The sequence below is a fragment of the Antedon mediterranea genome, chromosome 10 (assembly GCF_964355755.1).
Source record: "Antedon mediterranea chromosome 10, ecAntMedi1.1, whole genome shotgun sequence".
NCBI lineage: Eukaryota > Metazoa > Echinodermata > Crinoidea > Comatulida > Antedonidae > Antedon > Antedon mediterranea.
Window position 1 is genome coordinate 5,718,925 of NC_092679.1, and position 26,424 is coordinate 5,745,348.

The 26,424-nt window shown below is 35.0% G+C and overlaps 2 protein-coding genes across 2 annotated transcripts in view; one reads left to right on the plus strand and one right to left on the minus strand.

The window, feature by feature from the left end:
• Positions 1 to 3,040: 3,040 nt before the first annotated feature.
• LOC140060649 (uncharacterized) lies at positions 3,041 to 13,403 on the minus strand. Its single transcript, XM_072106948.1, has 4 exons — positions 13,292 to 13,403; positions 7,101 to 7,447; positions 4,469 to 4,649; positions 3,041 to 4,046 (listed from the first exon to the last, which is right to left on the minus strand). The coding sequence occupies exons 1-3, from the start codon at positions 13,295 to 13,297 to the stop codon at positions 4,487 to 4,489; spliced, it is 516 nt and encodes a 171-aa protein (XP_071963049.1). The 5' UTR covers positions 13,298 to 13,403; the 3' UTR covers positions 3,041 to 4,046; positions 4,469 to 4,486.
• Positions 13,404 to 25,386: 11,983 nt separating this feature from the next.
• LOC140060938 (uncharacterized) overlaps positions 25,387 to 26,424 on the plus strand; it is a 28,919-nt gene continuing 27,881 nt past the window's right edge. Inside the window, exon 1 of the mRNA XM_072107309.1 lies at positions 25,387 to 25,761. Within this exon, the coding sequence (XP_071963410.1) occupies positions 25,387 to 25,761 (375 nt within the window). The remainder of the gene's footprint in view (positions 25,762 to 26,424) is intronic.

Genomic DNA, 26,424 nt, shown 5'->3' on the forward strand with positions numbered 1-26,424 from the left:
TAGGAGTAGGCTATAGTATACAAATAATGAATGTTTATGATGAGTGTGATGGTACAAATAATGGCATGAGGAAGGTTATACATCAACGAGGCGACAACCGAGTTGATATATAACCTTACATCATTCACCAAATGCCATTATTTGTACCATTACACGAATATATAAAACATAAATGCATATAAATGCACCTACTAGCCTAATTCTAACAATGTCTTGTAGAGATGTTCCCATTAATCAAAATCCTAAAAACGAATTAGATTAGATATATATCGCTCCAAAAATGTCCTTCCATATCGATACCAGTCATATCATTAACAATAACATTTGCGACAAAAGTACAAAATAGGTGGCGCTGTTGTATTTCAAAAGCAACAGTATACAAAAAATATTTTCCAAACACGAACAGATTTTTTTTTGTACACGAAAAAAAGTACTATTAAACAATCATTTAATAGTGCATGTTATAATCGTTAATGTAGAAAACGCCAGCTAATGTCGAAACAACCGTTAATGTAGAACAACCCACCGCTTATGTAGTAAAACCTCCAGCTTATGTAGAAACACCAACAGCTTATGTAGTAAATAAAAATCAACACCAGCTAATGTAGAAACAGTCAACAGCTTATGTAGTAACGAAAATTGCCTCCCAGCTTATGTAGTTACTATCGCCAGCTAATGTAGAAAATGTTATATATTTTACAAAAATGTCTCATTTATGTGCAAGCATCGATCTTTACTTAGCTATCAGTCTTTCCACCTCTCGTAAGCAACCAACTTTCTAAAACGACCACACATCTCCTTAGTAGTGGCAACCATCTCTGTTAAGGGACCGCTTCTCATAATCGACCACCTCTCGTAAGGGATTACCTCCTCTCATAAGGGACCACTTCTCATAACCGACCACCTCTCGTAAGCGACCACCTCTCTTAAGGACCACACCTTTCGTAAATGACCACCTCTTTTAAGGGACCACGACCTCTTTCTCTCTATTAAAGGACCGCTTCTCATAATCGTCAGTGACGACTCTTTTAAAGGACCACCTCTCTTAACGACCCCACCTCTTGTAAGTGACGACCTCTTATAAAGGACAACCACCTCTATTAAGGGACTGCTTCTCATAATCGACCATCTTCCATCACAATGACCTCTCGAAAGTGACCACCTCTATTGCGACGACCAGTGTCTCTGTTAAGGGACCGCTTCTTATCATTGACCACTTCCGAGAGGTGGTCGATTATGATAAATGGTCCCTTAAAAGAGACGGTGGTCATTCAATAGAGGTGATCACTTACGAGAGGTGGTCTATTATAAGCAGTGGTCCCTTAATAATAGAAACGGTGGACGTTCAACAGAGGTGGTCACTTACCAGAGGTCGTTGTGACGGGAGATAGTCGATTATGAGAAGCGGTCCTTTAATAGAGAGAAAGAGATCGTGGTCCCTTAAAAGAGGTGGTCATTTACGAGAGGTGTGGTCGTTAAAAGAGGTGGTCGCTTACGAGAGGTGGAAAGACTGATAGCTAAGTAAAGATCGATGCTTGCACATGAATTATAGACATTTTTGTAAAATATATAACATTTTCTACATTAGCTGGCGATAGTAACTACATAAGCTGGGAGGCAATTTTCGTTACTACATAAGCTGTTGACTGTTTCTACATTAGCTGGTGTTGATTTTTATTTACTACATAAGCTGTTGGTGTTTCTACATAAGCTGGAGGTTTTACTACATAAGCGGTGGATTGTTCTACATTAACGGTTGTTTCGACATTAGCTGGCGTTTTCTACATTAGCGGTTGTAACAGTGCATACTATTGCATGCCAATTGACCCACAATCAAATGACAGGAATTTATTTAGGTGTTATATATTAGGTACTGTTATATATCTTAAGGGAACACTCACACATCATTTTTATTGTTTTGGATAGTTTATGTGTTGTGCACATACTTGTGTAGCAGTCTATCTATGACATCACGTGCTACGTCTAAACTTTAAACCGTAGTTTTCTATTCGTAAAATGCGATGCCAACTCATTATTTTACTTACTATTCTCTTCAATATCTAGTAGAGAAAATTATAAATATATACATATCGTGATATTTGTTGGGTTACTCAAAACATCGGGAGTAATCTCAATTTAGCAGGTGATGATTCGGAATATCGGCAGTGGCATAACGCACAGGCCTGAGGTCCTTCAACGCTGGAGGTCTCCAACGTTTTTAGCCTTTCCGGCATATTTTAATGCCCGTTCTTTTCCTCCGGGCACTGCTCATGGTCCCATTAAGCCCTGGGGACCCTGGGTTTTAGCCAGTAAGCGCTCATATCTTAACTAATATAATTAAAATTTTTTTTTTTATTTTTGATTTTATGTACTTTCACTATTACATATTTATATTTTAGTCTACTCTGTAGCAATGTTAGTACGTATACTTATAGGTATACGGGGGTCACGACTTAAAGTTCAGTGAACTTACTGTGACCTATAAATGTAAATTATATATATATATATATATATATAAGTGAGTGGCAAAAATAAATAAACGAAACGAAATAGCTGAATATCGGGTAACTCCTGTAATTATTTCTAAAACGTGATGTTGTACAAAAAGGACTGTCATTGCTATTTCACGTCATATTTATCTCTCCCATTTTAACAATATTTTAAACAGTAGGCGTGGCATGTCAAGTGTTGACGTCTTCTTTTCATTCAAAATTCTGTTCATGTTGCATCATCCACTTGATTAAATTTGCCGTTTTTTTTCTTCTTGTAAAATAATATACCGTATTTATTTGAATAAACGCCACATGCACGTATACACAATATTGTATTTCTATTGTAGAATTCTACAATTTAACAAACATTTTGAATTTTTACTTTATTTTATCAGTTTTTGGTAGAGTATTAATTAATTACGGCCAAGTAAATAAACCTCCCTTGAATAAACGCCCTCTACAGAACAATAAACGCATGTGGTATTTATTCAAATAAATACGGTATGTAATAGTTTGATCCAACTAAAAACAAACAACAGACAACTATGTATTACGCTTGATTATATTTCGATAACAAATGTGAGCTTTTAAAGAGATAAAATTAAGATTCATTAAGGGAGAACAACCTATATTAACCTTGTTTCACCACCAAACTGTGATTGTCATTTTGTCATTAAAGATGGTGTACATCCTTTTCATGATTCAAAATCATTTACAATCTGGAAAGCACACTATATGCCATACCAGTACAATATACATTTTATTTCTCCCATATATTAATATTCATTTTAGGAAATATAACAACTAATCTTTTATATTACCAATAGGCTTTTAATTTAAAAAAAACAAAACTGGAAAAGGAAGACAGGTTAGTTATAATAGTTAACAATTTTAACAAAACAAAAGTTAGTAATAGTATGAACTAGAACTAGATGTCTTAATTGTGTTACTACAGTAAACTAAACTGAAATGCCAAAACAAAAAATCTATTTTTGGTATCGGTTAATACAGTGTTCCTATGTAACAAATTATTTCACTTTGTAAATTTATTTTGGCCTATAGACAAAGAAGCAAAGAATTATAAAACAAAACATTATTCAAGCCACATCGCTCACAAGAATCTGCACAAAATCAAAACATTGACATTTTTAGAGTTGTTTACACCTTGTAATTATACATTGAATTTAAGCCAATATGATTTGTATTGATTTAGTGGTTAACTAAAAGCTAACAAAATGCTTGATTACACCAAGAGGGCAGCAGATAAGTAAGACCTTTCTGGATAGTACACTATAGATTTACAAATCCCAGCTCAATTTTGTGTTTATCACAATTTCTATCATTAATATTATTACATAACTTTTTTTAATTTGTTGTTAAAAAGTAAAAAGGATAATAAACCGCTTGAATAATAAATCTATTTACTATTTGGAATCAAACTGTATTTACATAAAGCATGTTTATGATTAATAAGCAATGTTTCTGGAGTACTTTCATGAGTTGTCCAGTTTGTTGTCCGTGAATAAAAGGGTTTCTAAGATGTACCATTAGATTCTAAAAGACAAAAAGGACACTGAATAATTAATCAATATTATGTTAAATATAATGTTGAAAAAAAAACCCACAACAAATGAAAATAAATAAAAATCAGACTTTAAATAAGCCATTTTACAGATCTTGCTTATAAAAAGATCAATAAATAGTTAAATTTAACCAAAATTCATTATCCAACCAAACAATTTGGCTATTTTAAATACAATTACATTGTACAATTTAGTATTAATTTATGCGACATTAAAATGGCAGATTCAACAAAAAATAAAGACATTAATTAAATGTGGGATCAAAAGAATTAGTCTAAAAAGACTGAAGTTTTTCTACTTAATTTCACAGTCCATATAATAATACTCCCTCCTATTACTTTTGTATACCTTTCTAGTGTTTATTTTGTTAATTCAAGTGTAATGTGTACGTACCTTTATCAAATACATCACCTAAAGAGTTTTACAATAGCCTTTGAATATGTCATAAGTCAGTTCTGAACCATCGTTGCACTGAATTATATTACTTGCAAGGTTTGGCAATTTACTTCCTATGCCACTTGATGATGATGCATACACCATCTTGGTTCTCATGTTTGCCTTGTCATCATCAACCCTACAACAAAAATGCCATGTTTTAGTATTAGAGCATGTCTTTAACACAACATTTTTTTAACCTTTGTGATGTAGAAAATGGCCACGACACACCAGATACAGTATGTACACTCGAAACATCCTCCCCAATTTCAGGATTTGAGTATGATAGAATTTGAGACTAGGCCTCCACCACCACACAATTTTTTTTAGAATTGCAGAAGTGTAAATTACAGGCACCACGAAAAGTATAAAGTGCAGTCACACACAGTTTGATTTTGGTCCCAGAGCACTGTATATTCGTGCTGCAGATGAGAGAGCTCTCTATAGGAAGAAAAAGTAATTACGTCACGCTTCCGACTGCACTGGGGCCAAACAAAGCTTGGTCGGCCATCTTGTCCTATTCTAATACATTGATTTAACACCGCTTTTTCGTACATCCTGATAAATTTTGTTTTTACATAATTTAGAGTTGTTCATCTTGCTTTATTTTACTATGTTAGTACAGTAGAACCTGTGTTTTACGTACCCTGATTTTACGTTCCCTTGATTTTACGTACGCTTAAAATAACCGATGACGTCATCATTTTCTTACATTGAGGGCGCAATTTAACAACAAGAAAGCTGTGGCTGTGTGTGTTAGGAATTCTGCTGTGTGTTTGAGACAAGCTACGCACGTGCATTTAACCAGCGACTGTTTTTATTGATAGAAAATACAAGAACATTGATATTTTACATTTTATTTAAACATCTCACAGCCTGTATATACAGTACTGTACTTTTCTAGTTAGGCCTCACATCTTGCTAGGCCTGCTAGCCTGGCCTGAATAGTCTAGGCAAGGCCTAGCTAGTGACAACCTGCATGCTGTTCAGTAAAGTAGACAAACAGGGTAGCCTTTATAGCTACGATCTCTACGTATTTGGGGTCAATTTAAGGTCAACCTTGATTTTACGAATCCTTTGTTTTACGTACGCCTTTCGGTCCCGTACCGTACGTAAAATGGAGGTTCTACTGTACTGTAGTGTTGAATATTTTGCTTGGCCCAGTGCAGTCGGCAGCCAGGAAATGTGACGTCACACTTTTTCTCCCTATATTGTATCGACATATTTTTGTACTCCTTTGTCAGTCTCTTTTTGCAATGCAAAACCATATTCACATAGGCTAGTGGAAAACAAGCTTGAAGCTATATTTAATAATAATAATAATAAAATCTTTATTTTTGCAACGGAAAAAAACTCGTTCACCAGAAAGATTCTTCCACAAGGCCGTATAACATTGTACATAACACACAAAGTATTGTAATAAAGAATTAAAATCAAGGTTAAAGTCCTGTTCCCTACATTTTTGTAGATCTAATTTAACGGTACAAACTACATGTAATGTAAAAATAAATACTATATGGTCCTATTGCGATAACTTTTTTCGTCTTTGGTTAAAAATGTGAAAAATAAGTAAATTCTAATCATTTTAGCGACCCGCTATAAATCCCAACATGTATTGCGCGCAGATGAATATTTTAGGATTTCTTCTGTGATTCATCTACTTTCGATCGATTGTGAAGGCCAAAATAAATGGAAGAATTGTAACTTTTCAGCGAAAATACTAGGATTTTCCCCCAATTCATATTACGGATTCTGGAAAAAACAGAAAAAAAATTACTGCGACAACTAGAAAATGTCAGGATAGGTCTATAATTAATAGCTACAGTAGCATACAATGTCTGTACTTTACTGTTGTTTACCAGCTAGGCCTACAAAACTAAGCCTACCTAGGCTAGGCCTAAAGACCGTCCACGAGAGGACATTCACCACGAGCTACTTAGGTAGTGCATTGATTCTCTCTTTATCTAAGAAGGGAATAACCTGAGAAGGTCCCCGGTTCGAGCCCTGGCGAAACCTATTTTTCTTAAACTTATGGTGAAATATACTGTATACGTAATATGATATACCGGTAGAGTATATCTCTACTCGGGGTACCGGAGTCTAGGACTCTCATCTTTTCCTCTTCCATCCGGACACTATTGAGTAAAAAGTGCGACTTATAAAGTACTACTCCTCCCTCATTCGTTGTAGTATTGAGCTGGGATTTGACATGAATATATTACAGGGGCATGTCCTCAAATCTATAGAGCCGGATTTTTTAATTTTAAACCGGATGCAGCCATATCACATCTCGAAGATGGTATTTGGAATGTGTGACGTTACATCCGGTCTTATGACGTCATTACAGCTTCTTTTGCTGTACCCCAAGTATCACACATTCGTGCTATATTTTATATTTATCTGTTTTTTTATCGTACTAATATTTGCCAATTTCTATTGTTATTTTATTATGAATGGACAAATAAAGCATTTCAGTATATATTCACACTTTTTCATTCTGAACAGATAGATAGTGCTGTTTTCTTAAATATGGGAAATTATATAAAGAATTGAATGGCAGTTCTTTTTTGTTTGTTATAATTGTGCTTACCATCTAATCAAGAAAGATTTTGAACGTTTACTTCCATCATCCAAAACACAGTTGTAAATCATAAAGGCAGCTGGCTCAGCTGTGAGGATTTCCTTTATTCTTGTAAACGCTGCCCTGGGTGTTTCATCTTTAACTTGGCATGAATGTACAACTATCTTTTCCTCGCAATCTTTGTGAAACTGTTGGTAAATTGCATCATCATCTTCAATTGGGGCTGTTGAAATTCTTTCAGAGTCTACATACACTAATTGACCCTTTTCTATTCGAGCAAGGATATACAAATACTTTTTTAAAGCCACATTGTCGGAAGCTAATTTTTTAAACCTTTCTTCGACTGCAACACCTGACTGTAAAATAAAAAAAATTGGTAAGTAAATGTGAATATTTAAATACAGTAACAGTAAAGTAATAAAAACTAGAACAGTATCTAGGTTTCTATATTTCTTCCACAAAATGTATATTGCTAGCTAATAATTTTGTATCAATATTATAATTTATAAAAATAAAATTAAAAGCCTAAAAGTAACCACTTGGGACCAGGTTACAGTATCTGTACCTGATACAACAACATGCACACGTTGCTAGAATAGTACTACTAGTAGTGTAGGAAATTGACCCGTCATCCTATGGCCTGAACAAAATTTGTATTAAATACTGCATACAGTAGTGATAAATGTATGTCTATTTTATATAATGCACTTGTCAATTGCATGACCCACTATACAACCCTTGAGAGAGGTGCATCATTTATAATAATTATAAATGCAGGGATGCGTCATGGTACGTCACATACCGTATATTTCGGTGTATAAGTCGCACTTTTGACACACAAATTTGACCTCTAAATTAAGGGTGCGTCTTATACACCGAACATAAATGCCTCACCACACAGAGTGTACATATCGTCACCTCGTTGGCTAGGCCTTAGTAGGCTAGGCCTAGCTACAGTGTACTAACGTAACGGCAACCTGCTTCTGCCTAGTTTTCAAGGCATTTTAGCGTGATGTTATACTAAATATGATGAAAAGATTTGTTTATTATGGAGCTGTTTTAAGCGCTCCGATAAAATTTCATTTGTAAACGTTTACGATCGATTGGAATAGTATTTATTTATAGTTATTCGCACGATCGCCGACCGCCGTACGCACGATCGCCGACCGCCGTACCCCCAGCGCAAGCCCTTCTTGGCGGCCACATGTTGTACGGTATTCGACTAGTATATTCTCCAGGTGATTATAGCGTGGACCTAGCGTACACACTTCTCGGATACATAGATACTAATCGAATACGATTGTCCGTGAAAACGTGCGCCCTCTCGAAATGATCGAGCGAGGCTAGCCCACACACGTGCGTGTTACACACTGTACTCGGTCATGCACTCGATGTTGCGGGTGCGAAACTCATGAATAACAAGTTAGAAACAACTTGTTGAGGCTGGGCGCGGCCGAGCCTAGGTAAGAAAAAACCTAAATAAAGGACGTCGTTGTAGATATAACAAAATATATTATTACAATAATATTGATTACAATTTAAAAAAAACATTGTTTTGATGAAATATAAGGTGCGTCTTATACATAGACGATATAAAAAATACCGATATTTTACTCTCAGTTAGGGGGTGCGTCTTATACACAGGTGCGACTTATACACCGAAATATACGGTAATTAATAAACAATGGTGTGTCAATGTCCGTCACTTTACCACCCACCATATCATGAACAACATGGTACATTGTTCTTTAAAATGTGTGCATCTTGGTCATCTTGGTTACAAATAGTAACTTTTTGACGCAGGGGTGCATCATGGTATTCATAATGTATGACACACAGACAAATGACACACTCATACATTCTAATTTTTTTAAACAAAACATAATTGTGTGAGAAAAACATAAAAGTAGATATCCCAATGAAGCAGTTTTCCGTTATGGTGATTCGAACGAATGCTCGTGAAAATTCAAAAAGTGACTTATTTTCCAAACTTTAAAAAAAAATCTATGCTGTGCAAGTTATTCTGGTTGTGCGTACAATTGGCTGAATATTCTGTATGCGCAAGTGCTATGCCTATTAGTAGTTCCAGTACAGTCAAATTGCTATATTGGCAAACGGCGCTCTATACTATTAGTACTGCAGCCAATTGTACGCACAACCAGAATAACTTACACAGCATGGATTTTTTTTTTACCAATGTTGAGTTTGGAATGTGTCAAACATATTGTTCAAATGTAAAAATAAATTAGACAACAATATCATCTTCATTTTTGTACTTATTTTGATTGTTTTGAACAACAAATTAAGCATTAACTAATGATTTTTAAACACCATACTCAATAGCGCGCGCAGTCAGACTCAAGAAATTGGATCATTTACTATTTGTGGTCCACAACCACACCAACAAGCGGTACGCATATTCTCCATATACGCGGCCTAGCGCTACACTATTTTGACCAAGAAAAGACTACATATACAGTACAGGACAGAATTATTGCAAAAATCCCAACGCATTCAACACGTTGTCGTTGCGTTGTGTTTGTGTTGCGTTGAACGGCTTTCAACGTTTAGTTGTTTATTCAACGAAAGTCATTATCAGCATGTCAAGTAAACAATTAGTTATTTCAACGCTAGCTGCTGCAGCGCTAGACTGGCCGATTGCACGCCTGAACGATCAGTAACAACAACAGGCAAAATACCTATCGGCAGTCACTACCAGATATTTTAATATAAATAAAATATATATGAAGCTTAGATATATTTTTAAGTATTGAACGGACAGTTACCAAATAAAACACACAGTGATATTTCCCAGTGTTTAGTGAAGGAAAACATCGAATAATAAGGTCGATGCCAAGTCTAACAGTTAACACTGTACTGTAAGCCTTCCGGGGGAAAACACGATCTCACGTCGTAAAATCAAACAACGTGGAAATTACTGACATCAACACACGAGGCCGCCACCCTGGTTTCCTCAAGAAAAACACCACGTGTGTTATGACGTATTTAACGATCGTTAATGACGACGAAGTAATTAATTTTATTTAGGCCTACATTTTTTAGCTGTTCGAGATTCAAGAGATAAAGTTAAAATATTGTTTCTCTATTTTGGTTTTTATTTTATAATTGTCCCATTGTTTGTTGTAATGTAATTTGAAAGAACTAAAAAAGTTGACGTGTCCGACACCCATGAACCAATTTAAATCTTTATAAATCGAACAACATTACATTTTTAAGTACAACAAGCGTTTTGAATACGTTAACAATAGAGCGTGTTGAATGTGTTGAACCCGTTGACCGTTCATTGACGACGTTAAACAATTGAATCCCATAGCGTTGAACGCGTTGAAAACGTTGCGCGTTTTGAAAAGCATCACACTGTAAAACTGATTAAAATGTTGGCTGTTCGCTCGCATATTCTCGCAACTCCATCCCATTCATACAGTTTCAGGAGGAGGCCAATATAATTATATTAAGAAACAATAGTATGTTAAAGAGAAAACGCCTAAACCTCGCCTGTAATAATATATTGTCTTGCATCAGAATAAAGTGGTTCTTTATTCTGAATTGTTTGGTTATTCAAATATTTGTGGGTTACACCTTGGCGTGAATAATATGGTATGGCACAGGTTTTGATTTTAAAGAAAACGCCTAACATTGCCTATTGTCATCAAATTGGTCATTCCTATTTCTTGGTTATTATATTTAACGCTTTTCTCTGCATGGGTTACGTTAGGCATCACAATAATTAATTTATAATATAATACATGATAATGATATATTTATGGATAATAATAAAAACTAAACGATTTTTTCCCTTTTAATTACGCGTTATTTCATAATGAATGAACTCTTCACCTTTCGATCAGTTCGTCCCTCACGTCACGAAAAGCATGCGTGAAAAAGACGACGACCATGCTGGATCGCTATGTTGGTGGTGTATTGTTGCCTTCCATGGCGGCGGGTGTAGGCTACGTTGTTTTTATAAATAATCGAGAAAAATGTAGTACAGTACTGCGAAGTTTTTAGTTTGGAAATAATTAATTACGATGTGACCTAGCCTCCAAGATTCACCGCCGCCTTAACTTTGGTATTTAATACTCCAGTTAATATAGGCACACAGTAATTGAGGACATGACCACTACTTTTAACTGCGATGGCAGACGCGGCTCATATACACACGGGGCCTACTCGTTAGTAGTAGGCCTAGCCTAGTGTAATATATTAAGCTAGGTTTCCGCGGAAAAATACACATTATGTTTGTTTTCTTAAATATTTGTAATACTGTATTTTATACTATTACTACTACTACTAATACACACTGGCAATCTGTAAATACCATACGAATCCGATTGTTCGTTATTTCAACGCAAACTCAACGCAACACATTGTGTTGGTTGAATAAACAGTTCAACGAACTCAACACTTTCAACGCCAACGGACAACGCAGTTTCAACGCGTTGTCAACACTTTAACAATGCGTTGAATGCGTTCAAAATCTGCAATAATTCTGTCCGGTACTGTAGTAGCATATTTAAAATTTATTTCAAAACTTTAAGCATGTATTAATTAACAGAGATTTTTCCAGTTAGAAACTGCCACCGCCAGCGTTTTTAGTCCAATTTGATGTTTTTATTTACCGTAAGCTGATTGAAACTATGTATTGTATGTGATTTGATTTATATGTCATTTAGACTAAAATAATCATAAAGATTTTAGCTTTACAATGGTACCAAGAACGATTTTCAAATCGCAATATGTAAATCGTAATAGTAAAATTTTCGTAGTTTCGGGCCAGAAAGTAGAGATATTCGCGATTTTGTGCAAGACATCACAATATGAAAATATCGCCCGGTGAGATCAACAAACAACGAAAAGTTACTTACATGGCACCGATAGGCCTATAAAAACAAGTTATCGCTATCGAAAAATGTTTTACATTTTATAAATCATAAATCTAACATCAATGTTTCGCCAAAATCCACATAGTAAAAACACCAGGCCTAAAGTTGGTCTGGAACCGTTTTACGACTAGGCCTTATAAATGATGCCCTGAATACTGTATCTCCAAACAAGTTTGTTGCGCGAAACTTGGTCACTTACAGTGTAACACCAAAACAATTAGGGTATACATACAATAATAAAATTAAAGACTTCATATTGAAAATTACTCCATTATTTTTTATTCAAATAATGCACTTGTCAATTGTATGACCCACTATACGACCCCCGGGAGAGGTGCGTCATTTGTCCTATGTGCGTCATACTTTTGAATACCATGACGCACCCATGCGTCAAAAAGGTGACTTACCTTTAGGTGACCATGACGCACCCATTTTGACGCACTGTGACCATGTTGTTTATGATATGGTGGGTAGTAAAGTGACGGACATTGACACACCTTGTTCATTGATGTGACGTACCATCTAGGTTTTTTGACGTCAGTAATTATTTGTAAATGACGCACCCATGACGCACCTCTCCCGGGGGTCGTATAGTGGGTCATACAATTGACAAGTGCATAACAAACAAACATGCCAATCCACAAACCCTTTGTAATGCTTTGGCGGCATAGCTAGCGCGCAACCGATACACAATGCGCCAAGCCATCGCTCTACTGTGATGCGCGGTGTATGTTATTTCGACAGGTACCATTTTGACAGTCGTTCGTAACCAGATTAGTTACTTTCAAATAGTAAAATATTGACGGTCCAGACCGAATATAATAGTGTCCATATTTATACTAGGGCCTATACCAATAATTAACCTATCTACCCGATTTCGTAATAAAACGCGAAACACGAACATCTTCGTGTTTGGCAGTCAAAGTGTTAACCAATATTTACTATCAAGTTTCATACAATTTTGTTGCCAATATTTTTAATTATTTACTAAAATCTTCTAGTATTTGAGCTATTGAGTAGGCAGTGTGTCCATTCATGCATTAAAATGGCCTCAATATATGTCGACATTAAATACCATTTGTAGTCTGGTGGAAGTTAGGCCTAGGCTAGCTCGGCCTAGGCTACAGTACTTTTTACTTCCGCATAAGGTGTGGGGGAATCATCTATTACATTCCGAGACCCGGACATTATTATTCGGAGCCATTATTGTTTCTGCTCTTACACATTCAATGTTATCTTATATGTAGGCCTAACTTATAACTTTCTAAATAAAGCATATCTAATATTTATTCTTACCGACATTGTGATTGATAGCAAAAATTCTAGGTACAACAAAAAAAGACTTTAACAACCGTTCTCTAACCGACGAACAACCACCAAAGAATGCGCACCGTCCAGATAGTCGATGACGCCGATTCAATATGCTAATCATCAACTATGGCTTCAAGTAATCGATATAGCTATTGGACAGAGTTTCCAGGAAGCAAATATTTATTTGGGATTTAACCAATCAATATTGGTTTTACAGATGGTACGATGTTGGGCGTGTGACAATGACATCATCTATAGCCTAGTCTAATTTTTGAAGATTTAGACTTAATCATAAAGATTTTTGTTATAAAAAACAAAATTGTATTATTTGTATTACATCTTATAATTCTTTATACACTAGATACGTTTGTTTCATTATTTACGTTAAAAATATTACCTTCTCTGTACCACGTGATAAATTATGGCGCCAACGTATTACCTTATTTGGAAGTCTTCTCTTAACAGGGAAACACATGTTCCATATAAGGATAATGTTTAGCGATGGGGTGGGGCGTGAGTTACGGACGGCAGTACGGATTGGAGAACACATGATTAATATCAATGATTGTAACTTTGCTAACTAAAACCTACTCCCCATCCATGGTAAATAAATAAATAGAAGACCAACCTTTACACACCACATAAAATACCATAAAATATAGGGACTCCCGGACTCATCTGAAGTGAACAAGCAACGTCAGTGTAGACCGCACCAACAAAAAAATGATGTAGCCTACAATTGTTTCTTTCGTGGGGTGCAGGTCAAGTCGGCCCTAAACCGTCTCGGCTAAAGTCAAGTCGGCCCCACGTCAAGTCGGCCCCAAGTCAACTCGGCCTCAAGTCAACTCGGCCTCACGTCAACTCGGCCAAAAACTAATCGGTCAACTCGGCCACAATAAAGTATGGAACGCAAAAAGTGCTTAATATTATTATGATTCTTACTATCCACGCTTAAAATAAAATGAAGAAATAAAAAAACTAATATAATTAAATAATATATAAAAAAATGAACTCATTCATTGCCGATATGAATATAAGTACCCGCGTGTTACAAAAACACGTGCAGGTACCGCATTTTAGTAAATCGAAGACGGAGGCCTACGTTCCACCATTTGGCCATAGAAAAAATGGGTTCTAGGACACCTACCCCCTAGACAGTTACCCCCCGGATATTTACCACCCGGACAACTACCCCCTTAGGACAACTATCCCCCGGACAACTACCCCCCGGACAACTACCCCCTTAGGACAACTACCCCCTTAGGACAACAACCCCCCGGACAACTACCCCCGGACAACTACCCCCTTAGGACAACTACCCCCTTAGGATAACTACCCCCCGGTCAACTACCCCCCCCCCCCCCCCCCAATCCAAAAGTAGACAAACGGTTTCTGTAAAAATGAAATCATCTGTTTTTAACGGGTGTTTCGAAACTAGAGACCCGAGACCAGAGACCTGACACGAGACCCAATACGAAAAGGGAGACCTATATTTGGGTCTCCCTTTTCGTATATTAGGGTCTCCCTTTTCGTATAGTGTGGTCTCTCTTTTCGTATAGTGGGGTCTCCCTTTTCGTATATTTGGGTCTCCCTTTTCGTATATTTAGGTCTCCCTTTTCGTATATTAGGGTCTCTCTTTTCGTATAGTGGGGTCTCCCTTTTCGTACGTGGGTCTCTCTTTTCGTATATTTAGGTCTCCCTTTTCGTATTGGGTCTCGGGTCTCTGGTCTCGGGTCTCTAGTTTCGAAACACCCGTTTTTAACCGATTATTCTGTTTAACAGCACGCTAGACCCTAGATGTGCTAGATTTAAAGTACCGTATTTATTGACAAAACGGCCTGGGCTGTTTATTGTTTAGGTGGTTTTTAGGTGGACATTTATTGGAAGAAAGTTGTTTATTCAATGGGAGGGGGTATAATCTAATGGAAATAGACGCCGATTATTAATTCCATATGATGTTTCATGGGAGTGACATGATCACCGTTTATTTGAGGGGAATTTATTTAAAGATCGCCGTTTATTCGGTGAGTGAACATTGAGGTCAAATATCAAAAGTGATATTATTCTTCAAGTGTACAAAAATACATAGGCCTATATGACAAATTTGAGACAAAAATTAATTCTTTTAAGACCAGTGGTTATCGAAGCATTGTCCTGACGCAAACATTATTATTATTATTAGCGAACCCAGTCTTTACAGTAAATACAGGGAGTACTATATAATACGTTCGACTATCCTATGATCATGTGTGACAATCTTCAGTTTAAACCAGGCTATATACTCTAGTAGCTAGATCAACTTTCGTATGCACTTTGAGGTCCAGAGAATTTGACTTCAGAAATTGGTTTAGGGTGGTCAAACAATCATTTTTGGCTTGGTTACACATTTTGAAAATGTGGCGAAAGGTCAAAAGGTCAGGGTCAAAGGTTATAAAATCAAACACCATTATGTCCTTAAATCTCGACAACCACTGGTCACAGCGAGGTAATTTTGGTCTTAAATTAATCAGAAGGTATACATTTATATTCAGTCTAATGAAACATTTTAGTCGAAAATGACCGGAAATGCCATTTCTGACCTTTGACCCATAAACCAGGGCATGTCTGTATCTCCGTAACTATTGGCCGTAGTGACTTGAATTTGGGCTCAAATTGTTCGAAATATACATTTAGTTATTTGTTACACATTTTGAAAAATGTTACAAAAGGTCAAAGGGTCAAGGTCAAGGGTTATTTGAACAAATAAAAAAAGGTACTTGTATCTCGGCAACCACTGGTCGCAGCAAGACAATTTTGGTCTCAAAATGTTCAGAAGGCATGCATTTATATTCCATCTAATGGGGCATTTTAGTCAAAAATGATCAGAAATGCCATTTCTGACCTTTGACCCACATACCAGGGCATCTTCATATCTCTGTAAGTACAGGTCGTAGAAACTTAAATTTGGTATCAAATTGTTCGAAATATACATATTTACATTCATTGTAATAGAAAATGTGGTTAAAAGATGAACAGAAATACTATTACTAATGTTTCAAACAAAAAACATATCTACACAACTTATCATTAGACAGTAATGTTATGCAATAACTGATACTTTAAATTGTTTTAATTTCAAGTTATTGCTGTCCCCGAGGACATTTTGATAGAAACGTTAAGCTCAACAGTTCTTTTCAGAATGCTAGAAGTAACTTGCCATATGTATCCGATTAAACGCTCCAGGCATTTATTGTTCAAAAGGCTTTTTAGGGGGAAAGGAGGCATCTTTATTTGGGGTATAATATGGTAACATGTATAATCAAATAAATACCACCTAGATGTAAAAAAATACTGCACAATTAATATCAAAAAGTGATAAAATTATGTCAAAATGCTTGGTAAATTGTAGATTATGGTAGTTAATGAAATGTGTTGACGTGATACAATTATTCTGTAAATGTATGTGGCGGGGCGTTTATTCCACATGGTGTTCTATTGGAGGGAATGGTGGCGTTTATTTGAAGGAATACTCTAATTTTAATTTTTGTATTTCGTTTCTCAACTGATAAAAGGTACTTTACATGATTCGTTTTCCTCTTTATGCTTTTTAACGAAATGTTTCTGTCTTTTAAAATAAAAGTGATAGATTCCATTAAATGGATCTTCTCCTCCAGGTGCCAGTATAATGATATAAAACAATGACACATCATTATCCTGACACGATTGCACTCATAATGGATCTTCGTTCTATCATCTATTTGTTTGTAACTACAATTTGACAACAATCTTTTGCATAGTTTTAAATGCCAATACATAGTTTCATTACTATTGTACAATATGTCCAGCTTTCCTGAAAACACCCTTGTGTATTGTAGTACAGTGTTGTAGTATGATTTTATCATGATAAACTTCTGATGCTTTTATTGTCAATGCATTCAGTACCTAAAACATGTCAAAGTTTCTAGTGGTATTGATAATAAATCTCCAGAAATATATATTGTTTTATTATCTACACTGGGAACAGACGTGTATGTATAAGTTTTGTCGTTGACATTCAAAACTATTATGCAACAGTGTTACGTAATAATGAAAATGACTTGGTTTATTATTGTGGTCTCCGATACCTTTTATTACATGACTGTACTTCCTCCAGGATAGAATGAGGTTTAATCCCGTTATTATTCTTATTATATATATATATATTTTTTTTATATATATATCTGGGGTGTATTTATTTGATTATACATGTTACCATTATTACACCCAACAAAATAAACACCTTCCCTGAATAAATAAATGCCAGAGGATTTTATTCGGGTAACTACAGTAAATTACTTCTAGCATTCTCAAAATGTTTGAACGTTCGGGGGTCAACAATACTTTCTAGCATTATTATAAGCAAAAGTACAATTATTACAAACAGTAAAGGATTTGTTTTAATTCCTACAGTATAATGAAATCATTAAGCATCAATTATTGCATAACATTACTGTCTAATGATAAGTTAGGTAGATATGTTTTTCATTTAAAAGATTAGTAATTAATAGTATTTCTGATCATCTTTTATCCAAATTTTCTGTTAGAATGAATGTAAATAATAATGTGTATTTCTAACAATTTGATACTAAATTTAAGTTTCTACGACCTGTACTTACAGAGATAAGAAGATGCCCTGGTATGTATGTCAAAGGTCAGAAATGTCATTTTCGGTCATTTTTTACTAAAATGTTTCATTAGACTGAATATGAATGTATACCTTCTGAACATTTTGAGACCAAAATTTACTCGCTGTGACCAGTGGTTGCCGAGATACAAATACCTATTTGTGTTTATTTATATAACCCCTGGCCTTGACCTTTTGACCTTTTGTAACATTGTTCAAAATGTGTAACAAATAACTAAATGTATATTTCGAACAATTTGAGCCCAAATTCAAGTCACTACAGCCAATAGTTACGGAGATACAGACATGCCCTGGTTTATGGGTCAAAGGTCAGAAATGGCATTTCCGGTCATTTTCGACTAAAATGTTTCATTAGACTGAATATAAATGTATACCTTCTGATTAATTTAAGACCAAAATTACCTCGCTGTGACCAGTGGTTGTCGAGATTTAAGGACATAATGGTGTTTGATTTTATAACCTTTGACCCTGACCTTTTGACCTTTCGCCACATTTTCAAAATGTGTAACCAAGCCAAAAATGATTGTTTGACCACCCTAAACCAATTTCTGAAGTCAAATTCTCTGGACCTCAAAGTGCATACGAAAGTTGATCTAGCTACTAGAGTAATATTTATGTTCAATCTTTTACTTTTGTTTACAATAATGAATAGTAATTCGTCAAAGTAACGAATTAAAATATAGTTATTAATTCCTATTATACACTGTTGCAGAGTCAGGTTGTTGAATGGTCTGGGTGGTAGTTGTCCGTCCGGGGGGTAGTTGTTCTAAAGGGATAGTTTTCTGGGTGGTAGTTGTCCAGGGGTTAGTTGTCCTACGGAGGTAGTTGTCCTAAAATATTATTTGCCCTCGGAGTATTGTCCAGGTCCAGGAGGTAGTTGTCCTACGGGGAGTATTGTGTCAGAGGTAGTTGTCCGCGGGGTAATTACCCGGGGGGGGGGGATTGTCAGGGGGTAATTGTTCCTAGGGGATAATAGTCCGGGGGTAATTGTTCCTAGGGGGTAATTGTCCGGGGGTTAGTTGTCCAGGGGTTAGTTGTCCTACGGAGGTAGTTGTCCTAAAAGATTATTTGCCCTCGGAGTATTGTCCAGGAAGTAGTTGTCCTACGGGGAGTATTGTGTCAGAGGTAATTGTCCGGGGGGTAATTGTCCGGGGGGTAATTGTCCGGGGGGTAATTGTTCCTAGGGGGTAATTGTCCGGGGGGTAGTTGTCCGGGGGGTAGTTGTCCTAAGGGGGTTGTTGTCCTAAGGGGGTAGTTGTCCGGGGGGTATTTGTCCGGGGGGTAGTTGTCCTAAAGGGGTAGTTGTCCTAAGGGGGTAGTGGTCCAGGTGGTGGTTGTCCGGGGGGTAGTTTTCCGGGTGGTAAATGTCCAGGGGGTGAATATCCGGATACGGAAAAAATGATCGTACAGATATCGTTTTTGTCCATGATTTGCGTTTAAAAAAAAGGGGAATCCCCCCGGTCAGTGAAAACACGTAGCAGTTGTAGATATCGAAAAAGCTGCCAAAGGCGCAGGGAGGCGCAGCTACGAATTGTTTTCAATTGTGCAATTTGAAATTTTATTAAACGTAAATAAAAGAAAGTTGGTAAAATCATTCCTATTTTTTTTGCTAAATATATTATTGTCTAAATATTAATATTAATTAAAAGTCAGAATTATTTATAGTTAAAAAATTGTGAAGAAATATTATTTTATCAATCCCATTCATTTGCACTTTTTGCGTTCCATACTTTAACGGGGCCGAGTTGACCGATTATTTTTTGGCCGAGTTGACGTGAGGCCGAGTTGACTTGAGGCCGAGTTGACTTGAGGCCGAGTTGACTTGGGGCCGACTTGACTTGGGACCGACTTGACTTTGGCCGAGACGGTTTGACTTGGATCGAAATCGTCTTGTCCATCCATCATAAGACCAATAAGCCAATAATTACGAATGCTTATGCTTTGAATATGTTTGTATGTAAAATTGTCAGGTCTATAAATTAATGGTGGCACCATATTTTTATATGCTATTATTTTCGATCCATACCTTTTTTCAACTCAAACAATCAATAATCTCCTCCTCTCAGGAGAAAGTACATTTTTGGAAATTTGAATAATAAATATATGTCCAATTAATGACGCAAAGTATAAAATCCCATAATAGTACAATTAGTAACTAACCATGGAGTAAACTCAGCTACTAGTACTAATACTAATAATAGGATGTAAAGTAATGAAAAAAATATGTTGCCATTTTTTTTTAAAAGCTTAAGGGTGTCAAATCCAAGATGGCCGCCAATACGTAAAATATCCAATAAATGTACCATATTGGACAAAGTAACACCCATTATGAATAATATTTTAAGTTCATATGGGTTCTCTGCTATATAAGAATTATTATAAACCTATATTCATAGTATTCTGACATTTTGAATTTCAAAATGGCCGCCATTTTTTTAAAATGGATTAAATTTCTTATTAAAACATGTGCAAGTTATGACATTGATTGAAATCACATAAAATGATAGGCCTATGGCAACAACATTGGTGATTAACACAAAATGGCGGCCATTTTGAATTTTAAAATGGCCGCCATTTTTAAAAAATGGGTTAAATTTCTTATTAAAACTTGTATATGTTAAATAAAATTAGATTGAAATACACAAAATGATATGCTTATGACAACAACATGGTGATTAACACAAAATGTTGACCATCAGGAGGTCTACAGTACTGACAGTAGGCCTACACTTCTTCATATTAAAACATCTCATAAACTTCTTCAGTTAAATGACAACTAACTCTGCCAAAGTCCTTCAATGAAATATTTCTAATCTTGAATGCGATACAGTAAGTTGACCTTCCTCCGTTCTCTACTACTGTATCCATCAAACTTCCACAGACTGATCTGCGTTCCCAACAACCTTGTTCAGAAACAAATTGGCAAAATAACTGAAATACCTCATTTCACCGGCAAATAATCTCTATTACTTTGATAAGTTTGTGACCTGTATTCACCGTCATATATATTTTTTGCCGATATTCGTCTTTTTCTTAGGATACCATATAGACAGTTTGCCTTCTACAAGACTTTTACCAATGCCTCAAACATTTTCTGTCCAATTTCATCATGACATGGCCAACAAACACCTTTGTGCGAATTGCACCATTCTTCATTAATCGGGATATCATCTCTCTTTAAATGTTAGCTAGATTTGCCAGCTCTGATGAAATAATTAATTTGTGTTATTCCAATTATACCACGCTCAATGACCCTGATCAATTGATGTAAATACAGCAAGTCCCACACATACATGTCCTCTCATATACATATAGGGATATAGTTTAACCACATCATTTAGATTTCGTCGACTCTCTGTATTCAAGTTAATATCTTTATGATCAGCCTCTTTCAAACAAAATGATACTTAACTTAGAATCTCTTTCTCTATCTGCATTTGTAGAAGCAAGTTGTAGAGAGAAAGCAGAATTAGTGTGCTTTTGTCCTTTAGAGATGTTTTCCATTTAAGATATTTGTGTCACTGGTTGCAAGGTAATACAAGTTCAGTTTCAACAAAAGCACTTGCCTCAACACTATTTTCACAATGATACATGTCCAAAAGCCATATAGTTCACCGGGTCGACATAATAATTGCTTTTTGATGTCATCTCTGTCCACCTCCACTCATCTCGGGCAAGAGTCATCACCAGGCATTCTTGTCTTTCCCTAGTACATGAGTTTTTATACCACAACCATGTGCACTCATCAAACGAGTGTATAATGCTGGTCTGTCTGTAGAGGGTACGCCTACATATCTAATGAAATTGGTTGAGATTGTAGAAGATGAGAAGTAGGAGTTCATTCATTTACAAGGTTATTTATAGGCAGAGCTGTATCTGTATTTCTTTCAAGCTTCTGCCAAAAGTTGACAGGTTGAAAACTTACCATCCATACTGGTGACTATGGCCCTGAAGGTTCAGACATTGATTTCACAATAAGGTATAAATGCACTTGTTTTATATTGTGGTCCTGTCTCCTGTCAAGTTTCAGTTTCATGAAAAGAAATGAGATCTGTAATTTAGAATCCGTATATATAAATTCTGACATAGGCGAGCACAATGGAAAAACTTTGGAACAAATTTCTGCCTTGGATACCTACCTGAACTATCTTAGGTGTACCGCGAAATGTAAAACAGTTTTCACTATTACGATATTGTTCCATATTTCTATCTTAGGAATATATTATAAAGAGTTTTAAAACAAAATTTCTGATTCATTGGTAGATTTTCAACTCAATTTCAATTGTACGCGGTCAAAATAATTTCCGGATTCACGATGAGTTCACAGGTTCACCTTGCAACAACTACCTGGTTTCAGTTAAGTTGGTCGTTAGTGGCTATAGCTATTTTAGTTTTTTGTTTATTTTCAGATCGGACCGCGCGTGTGAAGGTACAGTAGTTAAAAAATAAAATCCCGATAGCCGAGTTTTATTGAGTAAGCTGGCAGGAATAACTGTAGGCTATCTGTGTCCCATTAGGGCCCATATTGCAAGCCGTCTAAAACATCTTCCTTCTTGGGCCGAAACGGCCTACACTGTCGCGGAAGTTAAGTTTCAAAAGATGTTTAAATTAAATAATGTATTATGATGGTATTTATTTGAATAAACGCCTCCACAATAAAACATCACTTTGAATAATAATCGCCTATACCGCCCCCCCCCCCCACCCTCCTATTTATATACTATTTATAATAGAATTCATTACACTGTTAACTATAATTTTTTACCAAGCATTTATTATAATTTTTTACCACTTTTCATATCTATTAGAGGATTTTATTTGATTATAAATGTTACGATATTATTAAAACTAAAAAATACTTTTGCAACTCCAACTTTGAACGATTATTTAATTTAATAGTCATAGTGGGGTATTATATATCTGTTATATAGAGGACATTGACAACTTTAGACAGCGTTATATTTACAATTTACAATCCTGTGAGAAGTGACAATTTTAGAACATTGTGTACTAACAACAATTTATGCACACATATTTAAAAAAAAATTATTTAAAGAATTTAATTTTTAGTGGCGGCCATTTTGAAATCCAAGATGGCCGACAGATTATCGCTTTACATAGTTAAGATTGTATAATGGGTACAGTAATACCATCAAAATGGACTTTTTCCACATTCATAATTTGTATTATAGGTGATATTCTGATTTTTAATAGGGTTATTTGAATGTTGGCGGCCATCTTGAATTTGGTCCTTTAAATTTCTTTTGAAAAAATGGCAACATATTTTTTTTCATTCCTTATATTATCAAGATATGAAATAAAGTCAAAGTTTGCTTTTAACAAAAAATATACACGACATTCATATAAACGACATACCAGCCTACACTAAAAGGTGCTTCCAAGTAATAACATACACGAATAAATAAAATTACAGTATAGTCATTTTAAATAACTTTTACAGTATATTTATTAATTTATTTTTATTTTTTTTATTACCAATGTTTAGATTATTGATTTATTATCCGTGGATCCCAATAATAAGCCTTTTTTATTTTTGGGCTATCCTGACATCGAAAAATCGTTTATTTTTTAAATATTTATTTACAGTCATCTCTTAATTCTATTATACTCGACCAAAACAACAACATGCGTTGTATTTGTGCCGCCTGCCCTCTTTTATTCTATACTAAAAAGAGGGCGCAGTTTAGGCACCTTACCACACACAGCAGTGTAAAGTGTTTGATTTGCCATAACAACACACTTTACCCGAGTTAAGTTTTAAAATACTTCAAATTATGGTTTTTTATAAGATTGGTATCATACAAAGTAAGTAGTGATTCTGTAGAAATATTGCTATTCAGCTAATTAGTCTTCGTGGGGGTGTCGGTAAGCCCACCAATTATATATATACAGCAATACAATAGATACGTATGCCTGCCACCGATTTGTACAAACGGAGTAAGTAAACTTACTTTACTCTGTTTGACTTACTCAGAGTAAGTCAAAAAGACAATCAAATCAAATTGTTTGAGGTGATGGCCTTGTTAAACTTACAACCGCTAATGTAGAAAACGCCAGCTAATGTTGAAACAACGTTAATGTAGAACAATCCACCGCTAATTTAGTAAAACCTCCAGCTTATGTAGAAACATCAACAGCTTGGTAAATAAAAATCAACACCAGCTAATGAATGTAGAAACGGTTAACTTTGAAGTAACGAAAATTGCCTCCCAGCTTATGTAGTTACTATATATCGCCAGCTAATGTAGAAAATTTTATATATATTTTACAAAAATTTCTAAATCATGTGCAAATTGCATCGATCTATACTTAGCTATCAGTATTTCCACCTCTTGTAAGCAACCAACTTTCTAAAACGACCAAACATCGTAAGCAACCATCTAAGGGACCGCTTCTCATAATCGACCCCCTCTTGTAAGGGATCACCTCTTCTCACAAAGGACCGCTTCGCATAATCGACCACCTCTCGTAAGCGTTTCAATAAAAAATAACTTTTGGTTTTTAATCTATATGGGCAATCATTAAAATTTATGAAATCACTCGTAAGTCATGTTACGCAAAAATAAATGCTGCACAATTTCATATAAATGTCCATATGTTGACAAAGTTATGAAATGTTGTGCTAACACATTTTAGAGATACGTGAGCCACAAAAAAGTGACAAAAAGAAAGAAGAAAAACATAGAAAAAGAAACAGGACGATTACAAGGGCTTATCTGCCGATTGTGTATAACCAATAAAAAAGATAAATGAAAAATTTTAATATTATTGAAGTAAAATTTTACACTATTTATAATGAAATGAAAATCTACTACTTTTTAATGTTTTTTTTTACAGTGATTGAGATGCAATATATCAAATCAAAATGAACTGATTTTGATTTTTTTAAGGGTGATTTACATCACAAAGATTCCACAAGAAAACAAGAAAAGTTGCTGATAAATTCTTGATATAAATATTAATTAACTATATACAGCATATTTATTAAACAAAAATGGAGTGCGAGGAAAGGGACGATCAAGAAGAGAATAATGCCCTTATAAGGGAGTATACAAACTGTATCCTTCAAATGGATAAAGAAGTAGAGGAGGCAGAAGAAAATGTTGAAGTTAGAAAGGATGTTAATACTGATGAAGTTAAAGATGCACAAAATACTTTAAAACTTGTTAATGATGTAAAGGAAACTTTGGTTGTAAATAAACCATCTCTTAAAACTTCTAAAGAAGACAAATTTAATCCTATTTTAACTCCTGTTGAGATTGTACCAAAAGACAGTCAGTCATCTAAATTAACGGACGTTAGTGAAAGAAATAACATTGAAGTTGCTTCTGATTTGCAAAATGATTTCCAAAAACAGAGTAAAAGTTTAGTTAGTTCTGAAGTCATTAATGGTGATATGGAGAAAGAAATTGTGCCAGTAAACAATTGTGAAAAAAATAACGTTAATAATCCGGAATCAATCAGTCCGAAAAGACCTAGGAAGTCACGAAAAAGTGCCATAATAGCACCAAATATTCCAATGCTTGTAAAAGAGAAAAGTGGAGATTATTTTGTTAAAGAGAATGTTACTAGAGAGCTTCCTAGGGTCGATACGAATTCAGATTTTACTTACGAGTCTTTGAACGGATCGCAGAGCGAGTTGATACAAGAAGTGATTGAGATCGAACCTCCAGTTTCGATACGTGCGTTTAAGGAAAGACCTTCCCACGAAAATTTTATTTTATATGGACTACTTACTCCAGCTCTATGTCTTGTTCCTGGAATTGATGGGGTGAGTTCTTTGCATTGTAATAAATCTTAATTCTTCTTAAATATGAATTTAATCAGATGTCTTTTTATGAATGTTTTTAATCTATTGCTGTAAAAAAAACAGGTGCTTCATATTTGATAAGCTTTTTATCCTGTTTAAATATGTTTTTAAATAAATAAATAAATGATTATATTTAGTTGTATAAACAATTTTACAGCATGTTGGAAAATTATACTTATTTATAAATTCCTAAATCATAGAATTTAAAAAGAAAAAATAACATGTTAACAACAATGCATTAGAATTTGTTCAAAACCAAAGTTAAGAAAGGTCTTAAAATGGTACTTATCTGCAAAAGATAATATTGATCATTCCAACACTAACGTCACTGGCTACTTGTACTTTGAACGTCCATTTTGAACTTTTACTTCATTGTTTATTGCAACTTATTTTAATTTTGTTTACATGGCCTGATCATCAGTTCTAGATTTATTATTTTATTGACATTCCATGAATATTTGATTATATTATAAATGTTGTGTTAATTCAATAACAGATCTGGATTTTATTGCTAATATTTGTACATGTTTCTAATGTTGATTAAACCTATTGTTAATACATACTGTAATATTTTTACATATTTTTACATTTCACTATTTTTTCACATATATATATATATAATAT

Coding starts and splice junctions, on each gene's coding strand:
- LOC140060649 (XM_072106948.1), bottom strand. Junction 4,650..7,100: donor AAATCTTTCTTGATTAGATG/GTAAGCACAATT, acceptor TTTTTGTTGTAG/GGTTGATGATGACAAGGCAA.